Source organism: Vidua chalybeata, chromosome 6 (genome assembly GCF_026979565.1).
Source record: "Vidua chalybeata isolate OUT-0048 chromosome 6, bVidCha1 merged haplotype, whole genome shotgun sequence".
Lineage (NCBI taxonomy): Eukaryota > Metazoa > Chordata > Aves > Passeriformes > Viduidae > Vidua > Vidua chalybeata.
The window spans coordinates 3,641,836-3,662,484 of NC_071535.1; the positions used below are offsets into that span (position 1 = coordinate 3,641,836).

The window sequence follows — 20,649 nt, forward strand, 5'->3', positions numbered from 1 at the left end:
ACTGAGTTGGTGGATTGGGAATTGCATTTGCCTAATTAGTTCGGATTATGTGTGGATTTTTTTCAATATTAGGTGGTGTTTGGGTTTTTTTTGGATTTATTTTCCTTCTTGGAGCAAACAGTCTGGGGAAGATTTGGATTCTTCCTGCAAAAATCCAAGTCCCTTTATAGCAATCAGTTGTGAAATGGGAAAATCTGGCTTGTTTTGACCCCAAAGTTAGGATTTTAACCTTGTTCTGATTTTTTTTTTTTAACTCTGTGGTTCCTGCTTTTTTAGAAAGGAAATAAATACAATGTTTGAGACCAAAATATTGTTTTCAGCAAATTATCCTGGAATCATATGGTCTGTATAAGTGCCCTGGAAGTTTTATACCATCACATGTTCAGAATAAGTAACAGATCTTCTGGATTCCCCATAAATGTAGGGAATTTTTGTAAGTGTAAAGCTGGGTTTTAGACTTCAAAAAGCAGTCTTGAAAATACCTGATTCTTTATGGGTGACTAAAATTCAGGGCTCTCTCCTGTCTTCTCCTCATTCCACTTCTGAAGCTGTCATAAATCTGGGAACAAAAGGAAGGTGAAATTTAACTCCCGCTTGCCAGGATAAGAATCTTAATTCATTATGTTTGATTTATGAAAGAAAAAAAAAAAAGAAAAAAGTGGAGTTCTGCATATACTTACTGGTCTTTATTTCACAGCCTCTGGAAGTGCTGTCTCATGTATTTCTGAAATCAAAAGCTTTAACTTTATGATGGGAAGGAAGAGTGAGGAGGATGAAGAAAAGCAAGGGAAGGGAATTATTCTCTCCCCAGATCAGCAGTCTGGCAAACTGCACTCCTTTCTCTCCAGGCCAACAACTTTGAAGCAAGTGCTAAAGGATTCCAGAAGCTGTTCCATGGCTGATGTAGTTTGGTAATTTTATTAAAGCTACTTTGAGGCTACTATATAACAAGGAGAAATCTTCTTTTATTATTATAATTGGTGGAGGAGATAACACTGAGGGAAAAACTGTTCAAAAACTAATTTTTCTTCCTTTTTTTTTCCTTTCTCCTATAGGTTTTTTTAAGAAATCATAGCTAAGAAAAAGCACAATGGAGTTTTACGAATCTACCTACTTCATCATCCTCATTCCTTCTGTGGTTATTACAGTCATCTTCCTCTTCTTCTGGCTTTTCATGAAAGAGACTTTATACGATGAAGTCCTCGCCAAACAGAAACGGGACCTAAAGTTCCCACCCAGCAAGGCCGACAAAAAGAAAACCGAGAAGAAGAAGAACAAGAAGAAAGAGGCTCAGAACGGGAACATCCACGAGTCTGACTCGGAGAGTGCCCCTCGGGACTTTAAGCTGTCTGATGCCCTGAGCACGGATGAAGAGCCCATCCCTGCTGTCCCCTCGGGTGGCACCGAGGCCCCCGCCGGCCTCAGGGAGCGGAAGAAGAAGGAGAAGAAGCACAAGGCCAACCAAGATGATCACGTAACTAAGGACTCGGAAGGATCCAAGTCTTCAGGCAAGAAAGTAGATCCAGTCCCTGTTACAAAACAGCCCACTCCACCATCTGAACCAACAGCAGCTAAGAAGAAGCCTGGGCAGAAGAAGCAGAAAAATGGAATGGGTATCTGATGTTGCATATGCTTCTTGCACAGAACGCCAAAACCGTGTTCTGCTTTTTGCAAGGCCACAGAGTGTCTCTCACAACTGTTCTGCCTGATCTCCACAGGGCAAAGCTCCCTTCTAACCTTCTCCTTTTTTATGAGCTATTGCTTTTTTTCCCCCCCCTGTTTTTCATCTGGCAGCAGTGCTCTGGTTTTCCTCCTCCCGTCCTTGCTTTCTTCTGCTAAAGATGAAGTGAAACAGAGTAGCTCGTTCCTCTCCTTTGCTCTGTGGTTTGGCTGCTTTGCTCTCAGTCAAAATTTTGATTACCTGAGAGAAGTCAGTAGATATTTTTGCTGTGTGCATTCTGAGCCAGGCTGTGGAAAAGCTGAGTCCTAAGAGTGGTTGCTCTGATAAGGGAGGGCATCTCAAGAAACCTCATAGCAGTCTGCAAAATAAATCACTGTTTAAGTGCAGGTTTAATGCACAGAGAGGTGTTTGGTGGCTGATTCATGGATTGGTGGTTGATTCATTGCTGCCCGCCTGCTACACCTCTTTAACTGAATGGCACTGATGCTAAAACTGGTCTGGCTTTTGTGACTGAAATATCAAACCTGGAACAGCCCAAAAACTCGTCAGAATCACTTCTGACTGTCTTGACCATATCCTCAGCAGGATATGTCTCTGTGTGGTTGTCTTGACTAGGAATAGAAGTGAAAAAAGAATAAAAATACCCAGTTCTAGAAATAAATGAAACCCAAGATATTTGCAGATCCCCTTATGAGATGCAAGCACAGCAGGTCTGCACAGGGAGTGAGGAAAAAGAATGACATTGCTGCTTGATGTGGTTGATTTTTTTCTTTTTCTGGAAAAAAAAAAAAAAGAGAAAAAAGATGCACCCACTACCAACAGAGAAAGTATCCAATCTTGTTCGTGGGTGTTCTCTGCAAATCTCTGTGGCACAGTTAAAATGTGGTCTGCAAGCACAATTCTGAGGGCAGCCACAACGAGCTCTTATCCTTGATTACAGGAGCTGACACCAGAGCCCTGTGCTGTGCGTGTCAGCTCTGACAAGAATCTTAATATAGCACAGGCTGTCCAAAATGATAAAAAATTTCTCACTAGAAACTGCTTTTTAAAAGAACAGTTCCCTAATGGGAAACACTTATTTTCTGCTTCTCACAGTCCCAGTAGCTATTGGGGGTGTGTGTTTAAAGTGCCCAAGTGGGTTCATGAAGGGGAAAAGTACACTTCTAAATAAGAAGCTGATATGGGTAATATGTGCTGTCTGCTCTGTCACAGTGAAATCTGGATTGGAGTTGTTAAACTCTTCCTTGCACTGTGTGTGTTCTGCTTGCACATGAGATTCCTGTCTTAAAAATCACTGGGTGCTGTGGCTCTGGACTCTGCTAAACCTTCTTGTGGCTTTGGGTTCTCTCCTGATCTGGGAATTGTGTGTGTGTGAGTCTGTGTGTGTATGTATATGTGGATAAATTTGTGTTCTGATTTAAAAGATGTGAGTTTGTTTTCCTGGGATTGGAGAATTTGGTTATTACAGATCTGCTGGTTGAAAGGTAATGCTGAGAATATACAGAAGAGCATATATTGTCTTAATTGTCTGTTGCAGATGATCAAGATAGTAAGACTGATTCTGTTGTATCTCCTGCCAAAAAGCAAGAGCCAGTGCTGCTCCACCAGGAGATAAAGCAAGAAAATGTGTCAGGGAAGAAGAAGGTCTCTGCAAAGAAGCAGAAAGTTGATAATGGTAAGAATCCAGTCTGTGACATGGCTCAGATAAACCTGACTGTTAAACCTTTTTGCCATTCATGCTTTAGTTCTTCTTCCTTTGGAAAAGGAACTCGTAGAATAGTAAGTCTTGATTTGAAAAAGCAGGAATTCCAGGTAGGAGAGATTTGCTGAGCCTGAGATCCTGTTAAATTTTATGAACATCTGGTACCACTGAGCACGGGGTAATGGATGTTGTGAACCTTTCTGAGCCCTCCTGGATCCAAACATCCACACTTGAATGAGGAGTAATGTGCAGCCTTAGAGTATAAGCTGAGCAAGCTCTAAGCTGCTCTGAGCAAGGCATGTCTGGAACTGCTGCAGTCTTTGCCCCAAACAAGATTGCAGTTTTTTCAGCCAGTTCCTTTGACCACATTCCTCTCTTATTGTCCTTTTGTTGGCTGGCTCTTGCTCCAACAGAAACTGTTCATCTTTGCTGTCAAGGCTTTCACTGTTGTCATCCCTTGTTCTCTGCCAAGATGCTGCTTCTTGTGTCCTCTTGGCTCACTGTGCCTCTGTGTCTGTGTGTTTTTCTCTTTTTTTTTTTTTTTTTAATTTTTTTACAATGACTGCTGTTGTGTCTGGCTTGTGGACACAGGGTGACCATGAAGTTCTGTGAGGTCACCTTGTTAGCTTCTCAAGACTCTTCTCTGCTGGGGCAGCTATGAAGTTGGAAGCTGAGGGGCTGCTCCTGGAGGAGACACTGTTGCCCACTGTTCCCTTTATACTTTGGTCAGGTTATCAGGGTGCAGATCTGTCGTGGGCCCTGTTCAGTCCAGGATGAAGTTCCAAGCACTGTAGGGGTTCCTGTATAACTGAAGAACTCCTAAATGATTCTTGGGAAAAGCCTATTGATGGGGAACTCAGGATATGATCAGCTTTTATGGATGTTCTTGTGCTTTTCCTGATGGAAATGGGTGCATTGCACTTTTTTAGGGGCCACAAACTTGTCTGTACATGGCAGGAAATGTCAGTACCAGCTCAGCAATAGCAAAGCTGAGCTGTCAGTGCTACAGGGCAATAGCTCATGCATTATTTGAATGCAAACTGTTTTCTTTTCAAGCCACCTCTCCAAAATGACAGAGTAAAAATGAGCTGTGGTGGACACCAGGATTAGCCAAGACATGACTGTGGGGTTTTCATACTGCAAAATGTCTCATTGATATTAAATAGGTGTTGAAAGGAAAGGAAGTTCATAAGGAGAGGAAGGGAAAATATGAGGAGAGCAACTGGAGTAGCTGATGGTTGTTTCTGCTAGAGGAGAGCTCTCCTCTCTTCTGAGCTTGCAGTGTACCTGCAGGTGTTTGCTGGCTGCTTAAGTGGAGAGACACCAGGTGACACAAAAAGGTCCATCTGGCCTATTCTCCTCCTTTTACAGCAGCCAGAATTTAAGTGTGTTTCATAACTGGCTCTCTGGCAGCCAGGAGTGCATACTTGTTCTGCACTGATGCCCAAAACCCTGCATCCCACCCAGTTCCTCCTCTCTCTGTGCTGGTGCCTGGCATCTGTTGTCCATCAGCCCTGCAGTCTGGGCTGGCTGGGGCAGTGATTTGCCTGCTGGCCCATGCACAGCCTCTGGCATCCTGCAGGCAGTGTGGAGCAGGAGCTGGGCAAGCAGCAGCTGCAGCTCTGGCTGTGCCTCTTGCCCCAGGTCTGCCACTCCTGCTGTCCCCTCGCCTGCTTTTGTCTCTGCTGAAGAGCTCTTTGGACAGAGCCTGCTCCTCACCACGGTGATCCAGTGGTGTGGGAGTGGAGGGCTGGGGTCAGGCAGTGCCTCTGAGCACCTCTCTGCATGTTAATGATGCCCAGAGCCTGCTCTGACAGATGAGAGATCTTCATTAAGTGCAGTGGAGTCCGCATGCAAAATAAGCTCCAGTGCTGCCCCTGCTGCGTGTTCTGCCTAAGTGGCTGAGTTCACAGGTGATGTAATCCATGAAAAAGCTGGCAGTGAAGTACCAGCTTTTAACAGAATGGGGACAAAAGGCTTTACTGGTATTTTAGGGATGCTGAATGATTTCCTGTACAGCCACAAGTAAAACCATTGATGCCATGTGCAACTTTCTAACTGAAGTGAAATGAAAGTCAAATGTAAAGGTTCTTCTCTTCTTGTTAAAATGCTAAAAGACAGCTTTGGAAGTAGAAATTTAATTGTAGCTATTAAATTACTATGCATTAGAGACCTTTCTGTAATGGACTTACCTGAAGAGCTTTAATGAGTTAAACTGTGAAGGATAATAGATATGGAGAGTATAATTAACTATTGAGGTTAGGATGCTTTACTTCAACTCTTAATGTTGTGGCACCTTCTCTAAAAATGTTGGTGTCAATTATTACAAAGCTTTAACCCATCCTGTGGACTTATGATTACAGTTTTGGTGGATGAACCTCTTATTCAAGCAACCACTTATATTCCTTTGATGGATAATTCTGACTCAGGCACTTTGGAAAAGCGTGAGCCGGTTGAAGTTGTAAAACACAATGTGAATGAGGGTATCCAGAAGAGCAGTGGCAAGAAACTGAAGAATGAAACAGATAAAGGTAAGAAACTGATATTTCAGTCTCTTTCTGGTGTAGCCTGCTTGCAAACTTTAACAGGGAAAACGTGTGAGGAGGGGGATCCTCTCTGATGTATTGTGAGGATGGGATTTGAGGAAAACGTTTTTGCAGGATGCTCTTGTGTGTGCTCGCTTCTGCCTTGTCTTGGCACTGTGGAAAGGGCTCTGTGCCATCTGAATCCTTTCAGCTCTGACTGGGCTTTTGTGTCCCCAGTGAGCAAAGGGGTGATCACAGACCACACAGATGCAGTGAGGGAGTTCACAGTGGAGAGTTCAGGCATTGCTCACAGGGATGGACTCCAAAGCCAGGGCGTGCAGCACAAGCTCTTGGAGTCTGCTGGAGGCTGGAAGGGCAGCCTGCATGCTCTAGGGCTGTTGATGGAGCTATCTGAGGCTGAGCCAGTGCAATACAGAGTGACCTGAAGCAGATTGCCAGTGGAGAGAGTCTGGCAATTTCCAGGGAGACTCCAAATTTTCCCTTCAGTACACTTGGAATTGGTTGGGACAGGGAAACTTCCTTCATACTCTCCCACAAATGCCTGGAGTGATTAATGAGCATTGTGTTGTACCCTGAAGCTTTAAATAGGCCTCTGACCATCTCAAAGCCTGACAAACGAGTAAGTTTGAGCCATGAGGTGAGACCTCAGATTTGTGAGCAGCCAGAGAGAAGCCAGGCAGCTGAGCAGTGACACCCAGCTCAGGTTTGGGCAGAAGGCTGATTCTTCAGCACTGTCTGGTCACTCATTTCACTCTTTGGAACCTCTCTTTTTAGTCTTGTCTTCTAAAGTACCCCCTCAAACGCTTCCTGGCAGCTCTTTAATTGGATTCCCACATTCCTGAGGCTCCTCTTGTGCTTCTGGCTCAGTGGCTGCAGGTTACTGTCCTGCAGCATCAGAGTCCCTCACATGCTCCTGTCCCTTCTCATTTCCTCAGCACGCTGTGACCTTCTCCATGAACTCCTAATTCTCCTGTGTCAGCTGGGATTTGCCCTCCCAATATAGAAATCTTGCCCTGCTCTAATTGTAAGCTCCTTGGATGCAAGGGCAAGGTCTCTGTGCCTTCAGGGAGCATGGGGCTGGTCCTGGCCCAGCTGGGATCAGTTCCTGGCTCACTGGGTTGTGGTCTCAGGATCTTGGCATATTCCTGGTAGCAGCATCACTGATGATGTCAATGCAGCACTGATGTGAGCTGAAGTGACGACTAAGTTGGATTTAGGACTAGGAGAGAGTGTGCTAGAATTCCTCAGCACTCCCTCCCCATGCTCTGTCATTCAATGATTTTATGCTTGGTAATTTCTTTTAGGGCATAGAGTCACCGCTGCTTTTTTGTTCTTTATTTATTTCTCGGACAGATCTTTGGGTTTGATGTGTAATTTGATTTCAGGGCATGTTTAGCACCTGTGGTGAGAAACCCAGACTTGTCTCCATGACCTATGGGGTGATTTCTGACCAAGCATCATTTCTAAGCTTGTGCTTTTTTTAATTCTTCCCATCCCTTCACACACTTTTGGGCACTGGTGAATATTTGACAGGGATATGGGGTGCCTTGGTGTTGTGCTCCCATTTCCTGGAGTCAGAGGGCCACCTAATGACCTGTCTATGAGCAGCCTGTTTGTGAGCAGTGGTTTTTGTTAGAGAATAGTTCAGTTGAATTATCTTTCCTTGTGTGTGTCTCTTTAAACACTTGGCCAGCCATTAAGAGGGATCTTACTGATTTATCTTCCTGCTGCTGAACTCTTCTTGCAGCAGTTCCTTCAATCTAAATTTGGAAGTTAATATTTTTGTCTTCCATATATTGTAATCAAAAATGTGCCAGTTTTTTAATTAATTAACTTTTCATGGGCATATTGCTTGTGCAGCCAGGCTGTCCTCCAAATTGAGACCTCAGTTTAAATTACTGTCATGATACACTGGAAAGAACTCTTCAATTTTTCACATTTATGCTATTTTTCTCCTCCAAAATCTGTGTTATGCTTTGTCTTCTTGCTAGCAGCACTATAAACGTTACCAACTGTGCAAACAGAGTGGTGGGATTTTCTCTTTTCCCAAAACTATCAGCTGGCAGATTGTTATCGGGTTTAAATTGGAGAGATGTTGTTTTTGCTCAATGTTCATGACCTCTTGCTTCTTGGCATTTCAGACTGGAATTAAATATAATGCATAATGATACCCCATCACATGCTGTTTCAAGGCAAAATAAATAATTCTGTATGGAGTCCAAAGTAAATAAATCCTCCCTTCTGTGTTGCAGAGAATGCTGAAGTAAAATTCAAGGATTTTGTAACGTCCATGAAGAATATGATCTTCTCTGAAGACGAGGCCCGTTGTGTAGTGGAGGTGTTAAAGGAAAAATCTGGTGCAATTCATGATTTCTTGCAAAAGGTGAATGACTGTGGAGTGTGTGGGGGGGGGAAGACAAAACTTATTAAACAACCAGAAATTGGAAGAGGTGCTGTCAGATCAGCTCCGACAGTGTGATCTGTCTTTGGGAGACTCTCTCCAGCTGCTCTGTGCTTGCCTGGCATGCAGCAGTGAGCTGTCAGATGCCTTTGTGCTGCCATCTGCCACTCCAGGGGTGGCTCTGGCCACTTGGGGAGAGCGAGGAATAAAGCAGGAATGCTGCTGCTGGCACGTGTGTGTTGGCACAGGGAAGGATGGCTGGTGACTTTTGGGAGTGATCTTTCCCAAACGTGTAAATAGGATAAGCTATGAGAGGAATTCAGACAAGCTGCTGTGGCTGTGCACTTGATCAGCCAATTCTGTGTTTTGCAAGTCTATAGAAAGTAGTTTAACTTCTTTGGATATTTTTCATAGGATTGCAGGGCAGTGCAGGTTTGGAAGGGACCTCGAGGGGTTTGGAGTTCAGCCTCCTAGCTGAAGCAGGACCAGCTCTGAGGTCAGCCCACGCTGCTCAGGCCTTTATCCAGTCTGGATATCTTGGAAGTCTTCAGGGAATGGCTGCAAAACCCCTCTGGGCAACCTGTGCCAGTGCTTGGCAGTTCTTTTTAATTCTTGTAGTCAAGACAGAAGAGAATGGTGTCCACCAATATCTTATCAATACAGAATCACACGATCCTTGGGGTGGAAGGGAGCTCTGGAAGCCATCCAGTCCAAGCTCCTGGCCAAGGCAGGGTCACCTGGAGCAGGTGACACAAGAATGTGTCCATGTGGATTTGGAATGTCTCCAGAGATGGAAACTTCCCTGGGCAGCTCTTCCAGGTCTCTGCCATCCTCCAGGGAAAGCAGCTCTTTCTCATGTTGAGGTGCAACTTGTGTTTTAGTTTGTGGCCATTGCTTCTTGTCCTGCTGCTGGGCACACACCTACTCCTCCCTGCCATGACTCACTGTGGGTGTCACTTTGTGCTTGTCACATCCTGCATGTCACACTTGAGCTCTTGCAATCCTGTGTTCCTCTGCAGGCACGGTACCGGAGCAGAAATGCAGAACTGGCTGCGTGTCAGTCCAGTTCATGCAATAGATCAGCATAACAGCACAACTTGGGAGGGGCTTCAGGAGGCTGTGTAGTCCAACTGCCTGCTCAGAACAGGTCCAACACTGAATTCTGAGCAAGTTGCTCATGGATTTGTCCAGTTGCATCTTGAAAACCTCCAAAGACAAAACCCAGTAGTGCTACCCTTGGAATGGTGTTGCCTGTTTGAGCAGCCACCCTGCTTGCTGTGTTTTTTTTTTCTTTTAATGGAAGGTTTGGTGTTAAAACTGAACCTTTAGGGTGAAAATGAGTTCCTGGGTTTGTAGACAACAAAAAGAAATGTAGGTTTCTGTAGGTGGAAGTGTGAATTGTGTTGTCTCTGTAGCTCTTGTAAGTCACTGACAGTGTGTTTGTACTGCAGGCATGCACATTACACTAAAGGAGAATTTCCAAACAAATTCAGGGTCCATTTATGAGACTGACACTTCTTTCCTTCTTCAGTTATCAGACTTCAATGAGTGAAGTCCAAGTAGTCCAACCTCCTCCTCAAAGCAGCACCAGCTCTGAGGTCAGCTCAGGCTGCTCAGGGCTTTATCCAGTGCGGGCTTGAACCCTTCAAGGGCTGAGACTGCACGACCAACACACTTCACTGAGTCAAGTCTGAGCACAAACAGAATTTGTGCTCTTCATTGCATTTATTTCATTTGTAGGACCAGTATGCAAGTAGCAGGACCGTGGGGATTGTTCCTCTAGGTCTATTCCCTGGAGTGTCACTGAAACTTTTTGTGTCAATGTGCCAGCAGAAATGTAACTACATCAGCTGGAGGCTCTCCTGGGGAGTGGAGGGAGACACCAGATCAGTGTTTCCTTTTCCCTTTGTGGTGAGATTTTTCAAGCAATTACATTTGTTGGATTATACCTGCCCTGATCCTGGAAGTCCTTCCAGCTGCAGTTATTGACTGATTCAGCATCTCTGCATCTTTTCCCATTATTTCTCTTAATGGCTGTTCTTTGTTTTCCCCACTGCAGCTCTCTTCCAATGGGAAGCCCCTTAAGAGCCCATTTACCCTCTTAATTGCTTTCCATGCTTTGAAAATGCATTTCTTTGCCTGGTGAATCCATTAGTGGCAGAACTGGGTACCGGTGGTGCCACCACGTGCATCGTGCAGATGGAAAATTTGGGAGCAGGAGGGAGTGTTTCCTCCTGTCAGGTTTGCTCTGCTGCCTTTTAGCGTGCTGTGCCACTACTTGTGGTTATTTTTATGTCATCCTGCTGCAGGCCAGCAAGGCTGAGACAGCTGCAGCTCTGCACCAGCTCCAGGACAAGGAGAAGATGCTCGCAGCAATGAAGGAGGAGGCAGCTGTTGCAAAGGAGCAGTGCAAGCAGCTCTCCCAGGTAAATGCTGAGGTGTTTGTGGCTATAGAGAGGAGCAGGGGTTTGGAGGACTAGCAGCCAGCAAGTGCTGGTTCACTGAGCTAAGCCAAAAGGTGGAATATTTCTCCTGAAGAAGTTTGCCAAGACACTATGTTTGGCTTTACAATGTATTTATGCATTTACTTTCCAGTAGTTTTTCCAGGGAGTTCAATTCTCTGAGACTTGTAAGCTGAGCCTGTTTTTCTGTTCAAATGGTTACTTTAAAAGCACTTCCTTCACCACTACGAGACTGTTCTGTGGATGCAAATATGAAATGTCTTTCCTGCATCACAGTTTTAATTTGGTCCATAGTGTAGCATTCACATGCCTGTGTGCTTCTAGGCACAACAATCATTGGTTTTCCTCAAGAAGAAAAATACAGAAAGTGCAGACTGCCTGCTTAGCCCCCTGGAGGTGCAGCTCTGATTGCTTTGGGCTTAGAGGGATGCTGATGCATCACTGTCAAAACTAGTTTATTAAAATTTACTCTTTTATGAATGTTTCAGAGGAAAACAGTTACAGTAGACCAAATAATGAGGCAGATAGGAGAATTTTGGAGTCTTGGGAGAAAGATTTATGTGTTTTGCCTGGTCTGGAAGCACATAAACATTAGACTCAGGAAGCCACATTGTGGGATATAATTTGGGCACAGAAAGCTGGGTGGCCAAAGGTGGGAGCAGAGTAGCCAGAGGATGCAGGAGTTGGGAGCCTTGGGAGATGAGAGGGGAAGAAGGGAGTGGGTGTTGTGTGAGCTCCTGGAAGGGCACAGGTGTTTACAAGTGGGATCAAGAGGTTTGGGATAGTCAGTGTCTTAACTAGAGAGAGAAGGGCTTGTGATGTGTTTGGAGGGAAAAAAGAAACTGGCTCAGGACTGCAGGATAAAATTGGAGAGAGGGATCTGCTGCTGAAGGAGCAGAGGGAATGGATGAAGGAATCTGAGTATGGGAAATGCAGATGTGGTTGGGGAAAAAGCATCTGCAAAGTGGTGCTTGTAAAGGAGAGGCAGGAGCTGTAGAGTTAGGAGTCATTGTAGGGGGGGGTTTCCCATCTGAATTGGGGAAGGGAAAAGCTGTGAGAAAATGGAAAAAAGCAAAGTTGCTGCAATGCTGAAGTATCAGGACAATCAAGGGGTAAAACTCAGCTTGACTGATAAAAGCTCTTATCTTCCAGTTAATGTGTTCCTCTGAAAGCACTGTCAAAAGCTAAAGGTGCTTTAAGGTGCAGAATGATTCCTGCAGGGATCTTGATAAAGATAATGCCTGGAGAGGATAAATGAGAGAAAGAGCTGAGTACCTCAAGACTCAAAGGTATTTGGCAAAACAAAACTGGGGAAAAGTTAAATCTTCCCAGGATCCCTGGTTCTGCCCTGACAGGGTAGCTGGGTTACTGAGGACTGCAAGTGAATGGTGGGATTGGTGTAGGGCTAAAGGAGGCTGCAGTGTGTCCTGGTGGCCTTCTTTTAGTTGCATCTTAGTTTAAAAAAATGGAGAAAGATTTGTTTCAAGCTGTCTGTATTGTATTTGCAGAAGTGACATAAAATTTGGAGTTTGATCTACAAGGCAGTATAGCTTTTATTTAAACTATAAGGTGAAAAAGACTATAATTACTCCAAAGAGATGGAGGGTATTCAGGCTAATAATTTAGAGCATTTAAATTGTGTCAGGACTCCCTGGCAGTGTTAGGAGTTGTGTGGCTAAAAACACCTGAAGCTGGGGTGGTACAAATTGCTATTTGTGTGATGAGAGCTGCTGAAAGCTGCACTTAATGGTTTTGCTTACTACAGCAAGTGCATTTATGTTGCAGGGGAGCAGCTCTGTGGATTTCTCAGGTGTCTGGGTTGAATTACTGGCTAATAAAAGATTAAAAAGCAATGTGTATTTTCATCTGAAAGCTATAATATGGCATCATGCTGGTGGGATTCAGGGCTCCTCTGGCCTTTGTAGTGCACTAATAGCCCATCTCCTGTGGCAAAGCTCCTGGCTTTGCAACCTGCTACAAAGCAATTATTTTGCTCTAAAGTGCTCTATTTTGCCATGTTGCTTTACCTGTGTTCTTCATTTTGCTCAACTTGGGATGAAAGTCTAAGCTTTGTCCTCTGTGATATCTGTGGTTTTGGTTGTTAGGGCTCTGTGATTTGACCAGACTTGATAGAAATAAGACTCCCATCTCTTCTGAGACAACACAAGATCAGTGTTTAAATTGGCAGACTTTTTAATAAACGTGAGATTTATGATGGTACAAGATCACTGTAAGGTTTTGGAAGCGTGGTCTGATTCTGTAAATTTACTGAGCAAAGATTTGATGCTGAATTTGTGAAGGTTGTGAGTTCAATCCTCACACCATTGAATGTTGGTTTTTGGTTCCTTTTTTCTCTTGTTGAGCTTGGGATTGAAGGTACTCCAAACAATAGTTTGTGTTCAGACTTAGGTGTTTATTTTTTCTTATTTATGTTACCATTTCACAGGTAGTGAGTTCTGCAGTTCTTCACTAACTAGGTATAAAATGGTTAACAACCCTTTGCTATAGGTTTTTTAAGGCTAAACTATCTAATTAAGAAATGACACTTAAATTATTTTCACTTTTAATCTAATAACTAATCATTTGAAGTCCACAATGTTGACTTTTCAGTCCAATTACAAAATACCACCCCAAACCCATGAAGAAGAAGGTAAGGAAGAAGGTAAAGAAGAAGGACTAGCTTCTGCCTTAAAACTTCTGTTTTGCTCTGTATATATATTACCATATTCTAAAACTCTGAACTCTGATTTCCACCCTGTGATATCACACACTTCTAATCAACTACACACCCATAATCCCAGTGCTATCAATCAGTTTTGGAAGCTTTCTCCACAGCCTCAGGTCAAATTTTGAAGTGCTCTCCTGGGAGTCAGAGTCTGTCAGCACAGAAAGTCTAAAATTCTCAGCATCCAAAACTCCAACAACTTCGGTTTGATGCACACTTGCTGTATTTTTAGTGCTCCTAAAGCCTCTTAGCCTTTAGAAAGCAGCAGTGGGTGAGTTGTTTCCCTTTTCCTGTCACTTCCCACCCCAGGAGCTGGTGGCAGAGAAGGAGAGGAATGGTTTGCTCACGGCCAAGATGCGCGAGCGCATCAACGCGCTGGAGAAGGAGCACGGCACCTTCCAGAGCAAAATCCACGTCAGCTACCAAGAGTCTCAGCAGATGAAGATAAAGGTAAATGCTTTGCCAAAAACTGCTGCAGTTGATGCTCATGCACAGCTGCTGAGAAATCACTGCAAAACTTTGTGGTAGCTTCCTGATTTAAAAGAAAGGGAGTTCTCACAGGTGGCTTTTGAGGTGTGTAGAGCCCGGCGCTGGCCAGGCAGCTGGTCCCTAATCGAGTTACTTTTCCTTCCTGGTGTTCTGCTGAAATGTTACTCAATTAAAGTGTAAAGTCTAATTGAAATACTCAGCTTAAGGGAGCCACTAATGCTGATGATCATTTACCAGCAGATAAATGTCTCTAAGATTATAGTACAGAGTGACAGCATAGCATAATACACATGAAATATCGGTGCCTGAGGGAGTGCCTTGCTGCAAATATTTCAGGAGCAGCCACTTGTATTTTTTTAAGACCCTTGTTACTTTCTATTTTAGTTGCTTAATGGAGTGACTTTAGAAATGTTTGTTTAATCAGATTTAAAAGTTTAACTTAGATTTTTCTAAGGAAAAGGGCCCATCTTATGCTTAGATTTCATTCTGGTCATTCTTTCCTGTATGGATGTCATAGCATTAAGCCAAACACGTGAACTTCCCAATTCAAAATTGTATCTTCTGTCATGGCCCTTTGGAGAGCAGCATCTCTGCAGTTTTGGAGCAGAGGAGACTTCCTTGGAACCTGTGTAGATAACTGGACAAGGAGAGGCTCTTGCTGCTGGCTGGGGAAGGAGACCTGGGCACACCTGGGAGACTTTAGCAAGTGCTGCTGTCCCAGGCTGAGCTGGAGAAAGGAAATACAAAAGGTCCAGTGCTCTGGTCCTGCTCCCTCTGCTGATGTGCTGCAGCATGGCAGAGGAGCTGAAAATAATCACAGCTTCCCATTGGGTGGGATTTGTGCCCCTGCTTCTTTGGGATCTTGTTGGCATTAAAAAACAAAACAGGCAAGGAAAAGAACCCCCCAGTAAATGTCCAAGGCCCAGCTTGTTGTGTTTGTTGGGGCAGAACTGGAGGTGGCTGCCCTGCAAGGGACTGCTCCCTGCTGCTGAGTTGTTAGACAAACATTTATTTGGATTTTCTAGTGTGAGAAAGGCTCACTGATGAATCATCCACTTGATGAAACTGGGTCTTGGAATGGTGTCAGCCATATCTACAGACTGGCACTGATAAAGGAAGAGTGTTGTGTGTGCTCAAGGATTTTCAGAGCAGACTTTTGGGCTCCAAGACCAGCTTTGCTGTGTCTGCATATGCAGAGTCCATTTTTTCTCTTTGAATCCTGTCTTTTGCCTTTGTTCACACCATTCTGAACCTTGGGTTATTAGGGCTTCTTTCTGCCTCAGCTTTGGAGCCTTGCTGAAAATCAGAATATTAGATGAGGACTGGCCTTTTGCAGTTTGCATGCTGTAATCTGTGTATTGTTAGTTTTTTGTTACTTTTCCTGGTTTGTTGAAAGGAACAGCAAACAAGATAATTCACAGCACGTTTGTTTTATTTCCCTTTGGAAAAGTAATATATTGGTATCCAGTTATTGATAAATATTTCAGGTTATGTAGCTGAGCAATTGGTATTCTGAGTAGCACTTATGTAGCCTTTTAAACCATAAAAAAGGTTGCCTTGATAAATAGGTTGATGCACTGGTATAAAAGGAAACCTGTGCTTTGATTTGAGCACGAGGGTCTCAGTAGCACAGTTTAATTTAAGAACTGGTGTGAGAGGAAGGAACAAACCTCCCCCTCTCCCAAAAAATCCACTTAGTTTGATTTACTGAAATTATTGTGATATCTTACCTACTTCTACAAGCTGATTTTTTTTTTGTTGTTATTATTGCTCCTTAGCCTAATCTTTTACAGAATTGATCTTTCTTTCCCCATCAGTTCCAGCAGCTCCGTGAGCAGATGGAGGCAGAAATAAGCCACCTGAAGCAGGAAAATGGTATCCTGAGAGATGCTGTCAGCACCTCCACCAATCAAATGGAGAGCAAGTATGTTGGCAGCTATTTGGAGCTCTGTGTGGTTTTGAGCCTCCCCTGAAGAGTTGTTCTGGCTTCTGCTTCTTTTGTTTCCAAGTCCTTGGCTGTCTCTGAGTTAGTGGTTAAGTTGGGAACACAAATATTTTGGGCTGGACAGGTAGCTGGTGGTGTTTGCATTGAGCCAGGGCTTTCAGAATAAATAATTGCCTTTTTTCAACTTGAAGCCTGAGCTTTTAGGCTGTGCTGCTGAGGCTTTAAGAGAAAAAAGTGCAGCAGTGCTCGGGCACCTCTGGTGTTTTTGGCAGGATGTGTATCCTTCCCCTGGGGCTTCAGGAGAGCTGCTGGTTGTGGCCTCTTGGGAGAACAGCAGCTCTAAACTTACATGTCAATACCCTGCAGTTACTGATGCTGCTGGGGTGGCACTTGGATTTATTTGCTGGTGTTACAAATGTTACAAATGGAGGAACAAAAATTGTCTTTTGGGAGTTATGACTTGGGCTGCCCCTGAGCTGGCAGGGAGGATTTTGTGCATTGTGCAGGTAAAAGCTGAGCACCGTGGTTAAGGTGTGTAGAAGACAAAACTGACACAATATCCTCTCTCAGATATTTACTACTGAATGTCAAGTGCTCAGAGAAGAGTGTGGAACCCTCACTTTATGTGTCCTGTTCATTTAAATGAAGCATCGTTATCTTTCAGACAGTTATCCTGAAAAGGCTTTAATTCAAGCAGACTTGAGTTAAAAATGAAATGCTTTTTACTTGCTTAGGCACAAAGGGGAGCCTCTTAAAATTCTTCCTTTGGGCTGAACAAATAATCTTGTCTCCCAGCTGAGAAAGTGCATCAGATACCTCCATAAGTTAATAGTCAGGTCAGGGCCAGGAGGCAACAAATGTTCTGAAGAAATGTGTGCAGTTAGTAGTGCAGGAGGAATAGTCCTCAGCAGGCCTGGGATCAATAATCCTTTATGGGAGGAGGAAAAGAATGTGAATTTCCATGTGAGACCTTTCCTTATGCTGAGCCTCTTTAGTTGACATCAGCCTGCCCAAATCTTGCCAGTCAGCTTGCAGACCTCTTCCAGGAGCTGCTGCCTGTGGCTTCTTGCTGACCTTTAGTTTGTGCTGATGAGCAGGAGTGATGGTTCTGCTGCTGTGGCCAGGACTACCTGACCTGCATCCCTTTCCTAGGATAAAACAGTTTTAGAGGGGGGAAAACACCCTTTGGTTGCAAATACAGGACTTGCTGTTGACATTTGAGTAGCAAACCCCTATAGTGAAAATGCAGTGACCCCGGATCCAGGGAAGAAATGATGTCTGGCTCCAGATCAGAAGGCTGAAGGATCTGCTTTATTAAACCTATACTATATTACATTAATATATTATTTAAAGAGATACTGTCCTATTCTACATACTTACTTCTTACTTACCTATCTAACTAACTCACAAACTCGTGACTCTCTGCTGAGTCTGAGCCACAGCTGGATCCCATTGGTCACTGACCCCAAACAACCTTCACCAGAATCCAGCCCAGCAATCACTGCAGGTAAACAATCTCCACACCACATTCCACATGGGGAAAACAAAGGAGCAGAGATAAAGATTGTTTTCTCTTCTTCTCTCTGTGCTTCTCCTGCGAGACAGAACGATGTCTCTGTGTCCAGAGAACGTGAATGTCACAAAGCCCCGTGGCAATGTTGCTTTGTCTGCAGGCAGTCGGCAGAGCTGAACAAGCTGCGCCAGGACTACGCCAGGCTGATGAACGAGCTGGGGGAGAAGAGCAGCAAACTGCAGCAGGAGGAGCTCCAGAAGAAGAATGCAGAGCAGGCAGTGGCCCAGCTCAAGGTGCCTGGGGTTTGCTCTGCCTGCCAGGCTGTGCAGGGGTTTTATGTGAGCTGGGATGTGAGGCCGGGTGGGAATTGCTTGAGCTGCTCGTTTCAGATGGGCTCAGCCAGCCTAGGGGTTTATTTAATGGTTTTATTCAGTGCACTGGGTTTTGAATGATTACAGACCTCCCTGTGAAGTGAAACCTGCCTTCCAGGTAAATATCTTTTCAACATCACCAGTTAAGCTTTTTATTTTGCTTTCTGTGAGAGTACAATTCCAACAGGAGTTGGTACTTCAGAGCCATTCATCCAGATGGCACTGTCCTTGTGTGGCTTTCATTTGAAGCTACATGTTTTTGCTTAAATGTATTTTAAAATAAATATACTTTTTAAAGAGTTAAATTAATGTAACTCTTTAATTTTTAAATATAAATTAATAAAAAATTTAAATATACTTTTAAAAGAGTTAAATTAATTTAACTCCTAATTTTCAAATATAAATTAATAAAATAAATTTAAAAATAAATATACTTTTTAAAGAGTTAAAATGTAAGTGGTCAGGTTTATGGATAAATCTCTTTCTGTTTCTTTTGAACCAAAATTATTTTGCCTTTTTTTTTTTAATAGGAGAAAGTGTTTTCAGAATGTCAGTCCAGAGCTCATGATTTCTTTAATATTTGCAATTAAATCTTACATACCAGAAGTTCTCCCTGCCTTTTGCCCTGGCAGGTGGAGAATTGCTATCTAGAGTTGAGATGTTTTAATTACTGGATGCAGATTTATGTGATGCTTGGCTAGTCTGGCTTCTGGTGTTAATTCTGAACTATCAGGGCAAAGATGCTACATTTTCATATTACAGAAACCATTCTGTTAAGAGCCTATAATGAAATCCTGTTCACAATTTGCCTTTCAAATTAATAGGCTAAACTAGTCTAGGAGGAGGATTACAGAGCACTCTGTCTCTCTGATGTGCCCTAATGGAAACAAGAAACAATTTCACTTCATTGCCATATGTTTTGGGACTAGCACTGAGGACATGCACTCTGAGTGCTTCAAAAAGAAATTAAAGGTAAAGAAATTAATTAAGCTCTTCTCATCAACTCTTCCTTCAATGTGAAGGTCCAGCAGCAGGAAGCAGAGAGAAGATGGGAAGAAATCCAGGCTTATCTCAGGAAAAGAACAGCAGAACATGAAGCAGCACAGCAAGGCACGTATCACAAAATTCCCAAATAATGCTTACTGCAATGAACTGGCTGTTGCCATTTGTAAAAAAAAAAAAGGGCATTATTGAGTAAATGTCTTAAATAAAGCTCAGGTGAAGTCAGCCCTGCTTCAGCACCCCTGGGGAAAGTGTTTTGGGATCCCAGGTGGTCTGAATGCTGATGGGGGAGCTGAACCTTGTTGGAGTGAGGCTCCTAATCAGTCTCCCCATTTACAGTGAAAATGATTTCCCTCACAGTTAAATATTGACTTCTGAATTAAAATCCTGACATTTCTGCTACAGATATGCAGAATAAGCTTGTGGCCAAAGACAATGAAATCCAGAGCTTGCACAGTAAACTTACTGATACAATGGTGTCAAAACAGCAGCTGGAGCAGAGGATGCTGCAGTTATTGGAGGCTGAGCAAAAGAGAGCTACTGAGGAGGACTCCATGCAAATGCAGGTGCAGGTAGTATTCCTCAAGTGTTTTAAGGGTTTGGGGTTTTCCCTTTCGCTTTGTGTCTGTGGAAACACAGAAATATCCCTGAAATGCTGCTTTAGTGAAGCTTTCCCACTGAATAAAGGATGAAAAAACCCTGCTTGTGGAGTGAGACCTCGTGTGTGGTGCTTTGAGGAGGTGTGGGGCCACCTCACACCTTGAGAAGCCAAGTCAGGAAATGGTGCTGACCCCATTTGCCAAGCTGTGAAATGATCCATGGTGTGGGGAGCAGCCATGAGCCTTTGGTGTCTGTGTGATCTCCTTCCTCCTGGCATCAGGTGGTGAGAGGCAGCATGGACATAACCTTTGAGGGCTTCAGGGAAAGCAGATGGATTGTGGTGGAGCAGGGAATGCTTTTCCTTGATACAGAACAGGTTCTGGTGCTTCTACTCCAACTGGTTGGTTGTAGTGGGGAGAAAAAAACCAGCATCTTTTTGTGAAGTGTCTGACATGTAAATGCTGAACTGTTCTTACTAACATAATCATGGCTAAAAGCTAATCCTAGCCAAAGTGGAGTAGCTGCAGATCTCAGCCTGCTTTTCTTTCTGTGCTCTCTTACAAGGAGCTGATAGAGCAGAATGATGCTTTGAATGCTCAGCTTCAGAAGTTTCATTCACAAATGGCAGCCCAGGTACAGCATGTTCTCAGACTTTTTGTAGTCATGACTTGTGAACTTTTGTTAAAAGTAAGACTTTTTGTAGCTGGGTGTGAGATGTAATGCTGAAAGCAGAGATTTGTTAGCATCCTCTTTTCTAATGTTCCTTAAACTGTTTTAAAACTTAAAGCTTCTTGTTTTGGAGGGGGAAAAATCCACTTATTTCCTTTCATAGTATATATAAAGGATATAGTCCCTTTTTCAATGTTTCTTGTCCTGTAGCTTTGCATGTCTACAATTCTGTCTTGTGGTTCTTTTGGTCTTTCTGCAGTCCTCCTGTGAACCACCTGATTGTGCTTTTTCTCCTGTTTCAAGCTGTCTGTTCATTTAAGTGCTGATTTCTGTGCAGAAGGAAAAAAAAAAAATCACACAAAACCCCACCAAACCTGCACAATGCCTTTCTCAGTTATTTTAAGCTTTAAAATTATGGTTTGACTAGTTTATTTGAGACATTATTATTGTTGTAAACACTGTGTAACCCCTCAGGATCACTGGTGTTGCCTCCCCATAGAAGAAGGTTACAGAAATCAGCTCAGAAAGGCTTTGGGGGCACAA

The 20,649-nt window shown here is 43.6% G+C and overlaps 1 protein-coding gene across 16 annotated transcripts in view; it reads left to right on the forward strand.

Moving 5' to 3' along the window:
* The window catches only part of KTN1 (kinectin 1), a 78,543-nt gene that overhangs the window by 23,066 nt on the left and 34,828 nt on the right, over window positions 1-20,649 (forward strand). For 11 of the 16 annotated variants that reach the window (XM_053945706.1, XM_053945696.1, XM_053945702.1 and 8 more), the window contains exons 2-12: window positions 1,056-1,613; window positions 3,219-3,356; window positions 5,747-5,914; window positions 8,182-8,312; window positions 10,640-10,756; window positions 13,827-13,967; window positions 15,824-15,930; window positions 17,625-17,757; window positions 18,858-18,945; window positions 19,243-19,409; window positions 20,002-20,070. In XM_053945706.1, coding sequence (XP_053801681.1) covers window positions 1,091-1,613; window positions 3,219-3,356; window positions 5,747-5,914; window positions 8,182-8,312; window positions 10,640-10,756; window positions 13,827-13,967; window positions 15,824-15,930; window positions 17,625-17,757; window positions 18,858-18,945; window positions 19,243-19,409; window positions 20,002-20,070 — 1,782 coding nt within the window. In that variant the 5' untranslated portion in view covers window positions 1,056-1,090. The remainder of the gene's footprint in view (window positions 1-1,055; window positions 1,614-3,218; window positions 3,357-5,746; window positions 5,915-8,181; window positions 8,313-10,639; window positions 10,757-13,826; window positions 13,968-15,823; window positions 15,931-17,624; window positions 17,758-18,857; window positions 18,946-19,242; window positions 19,410-20,001; window positions 20,071-20,649) is intronic. The other 5 variants (XM_053945701.1, XM_053945710.1, XM_053945699.1 and 2 more) reach the window with 4 other exon arrangements.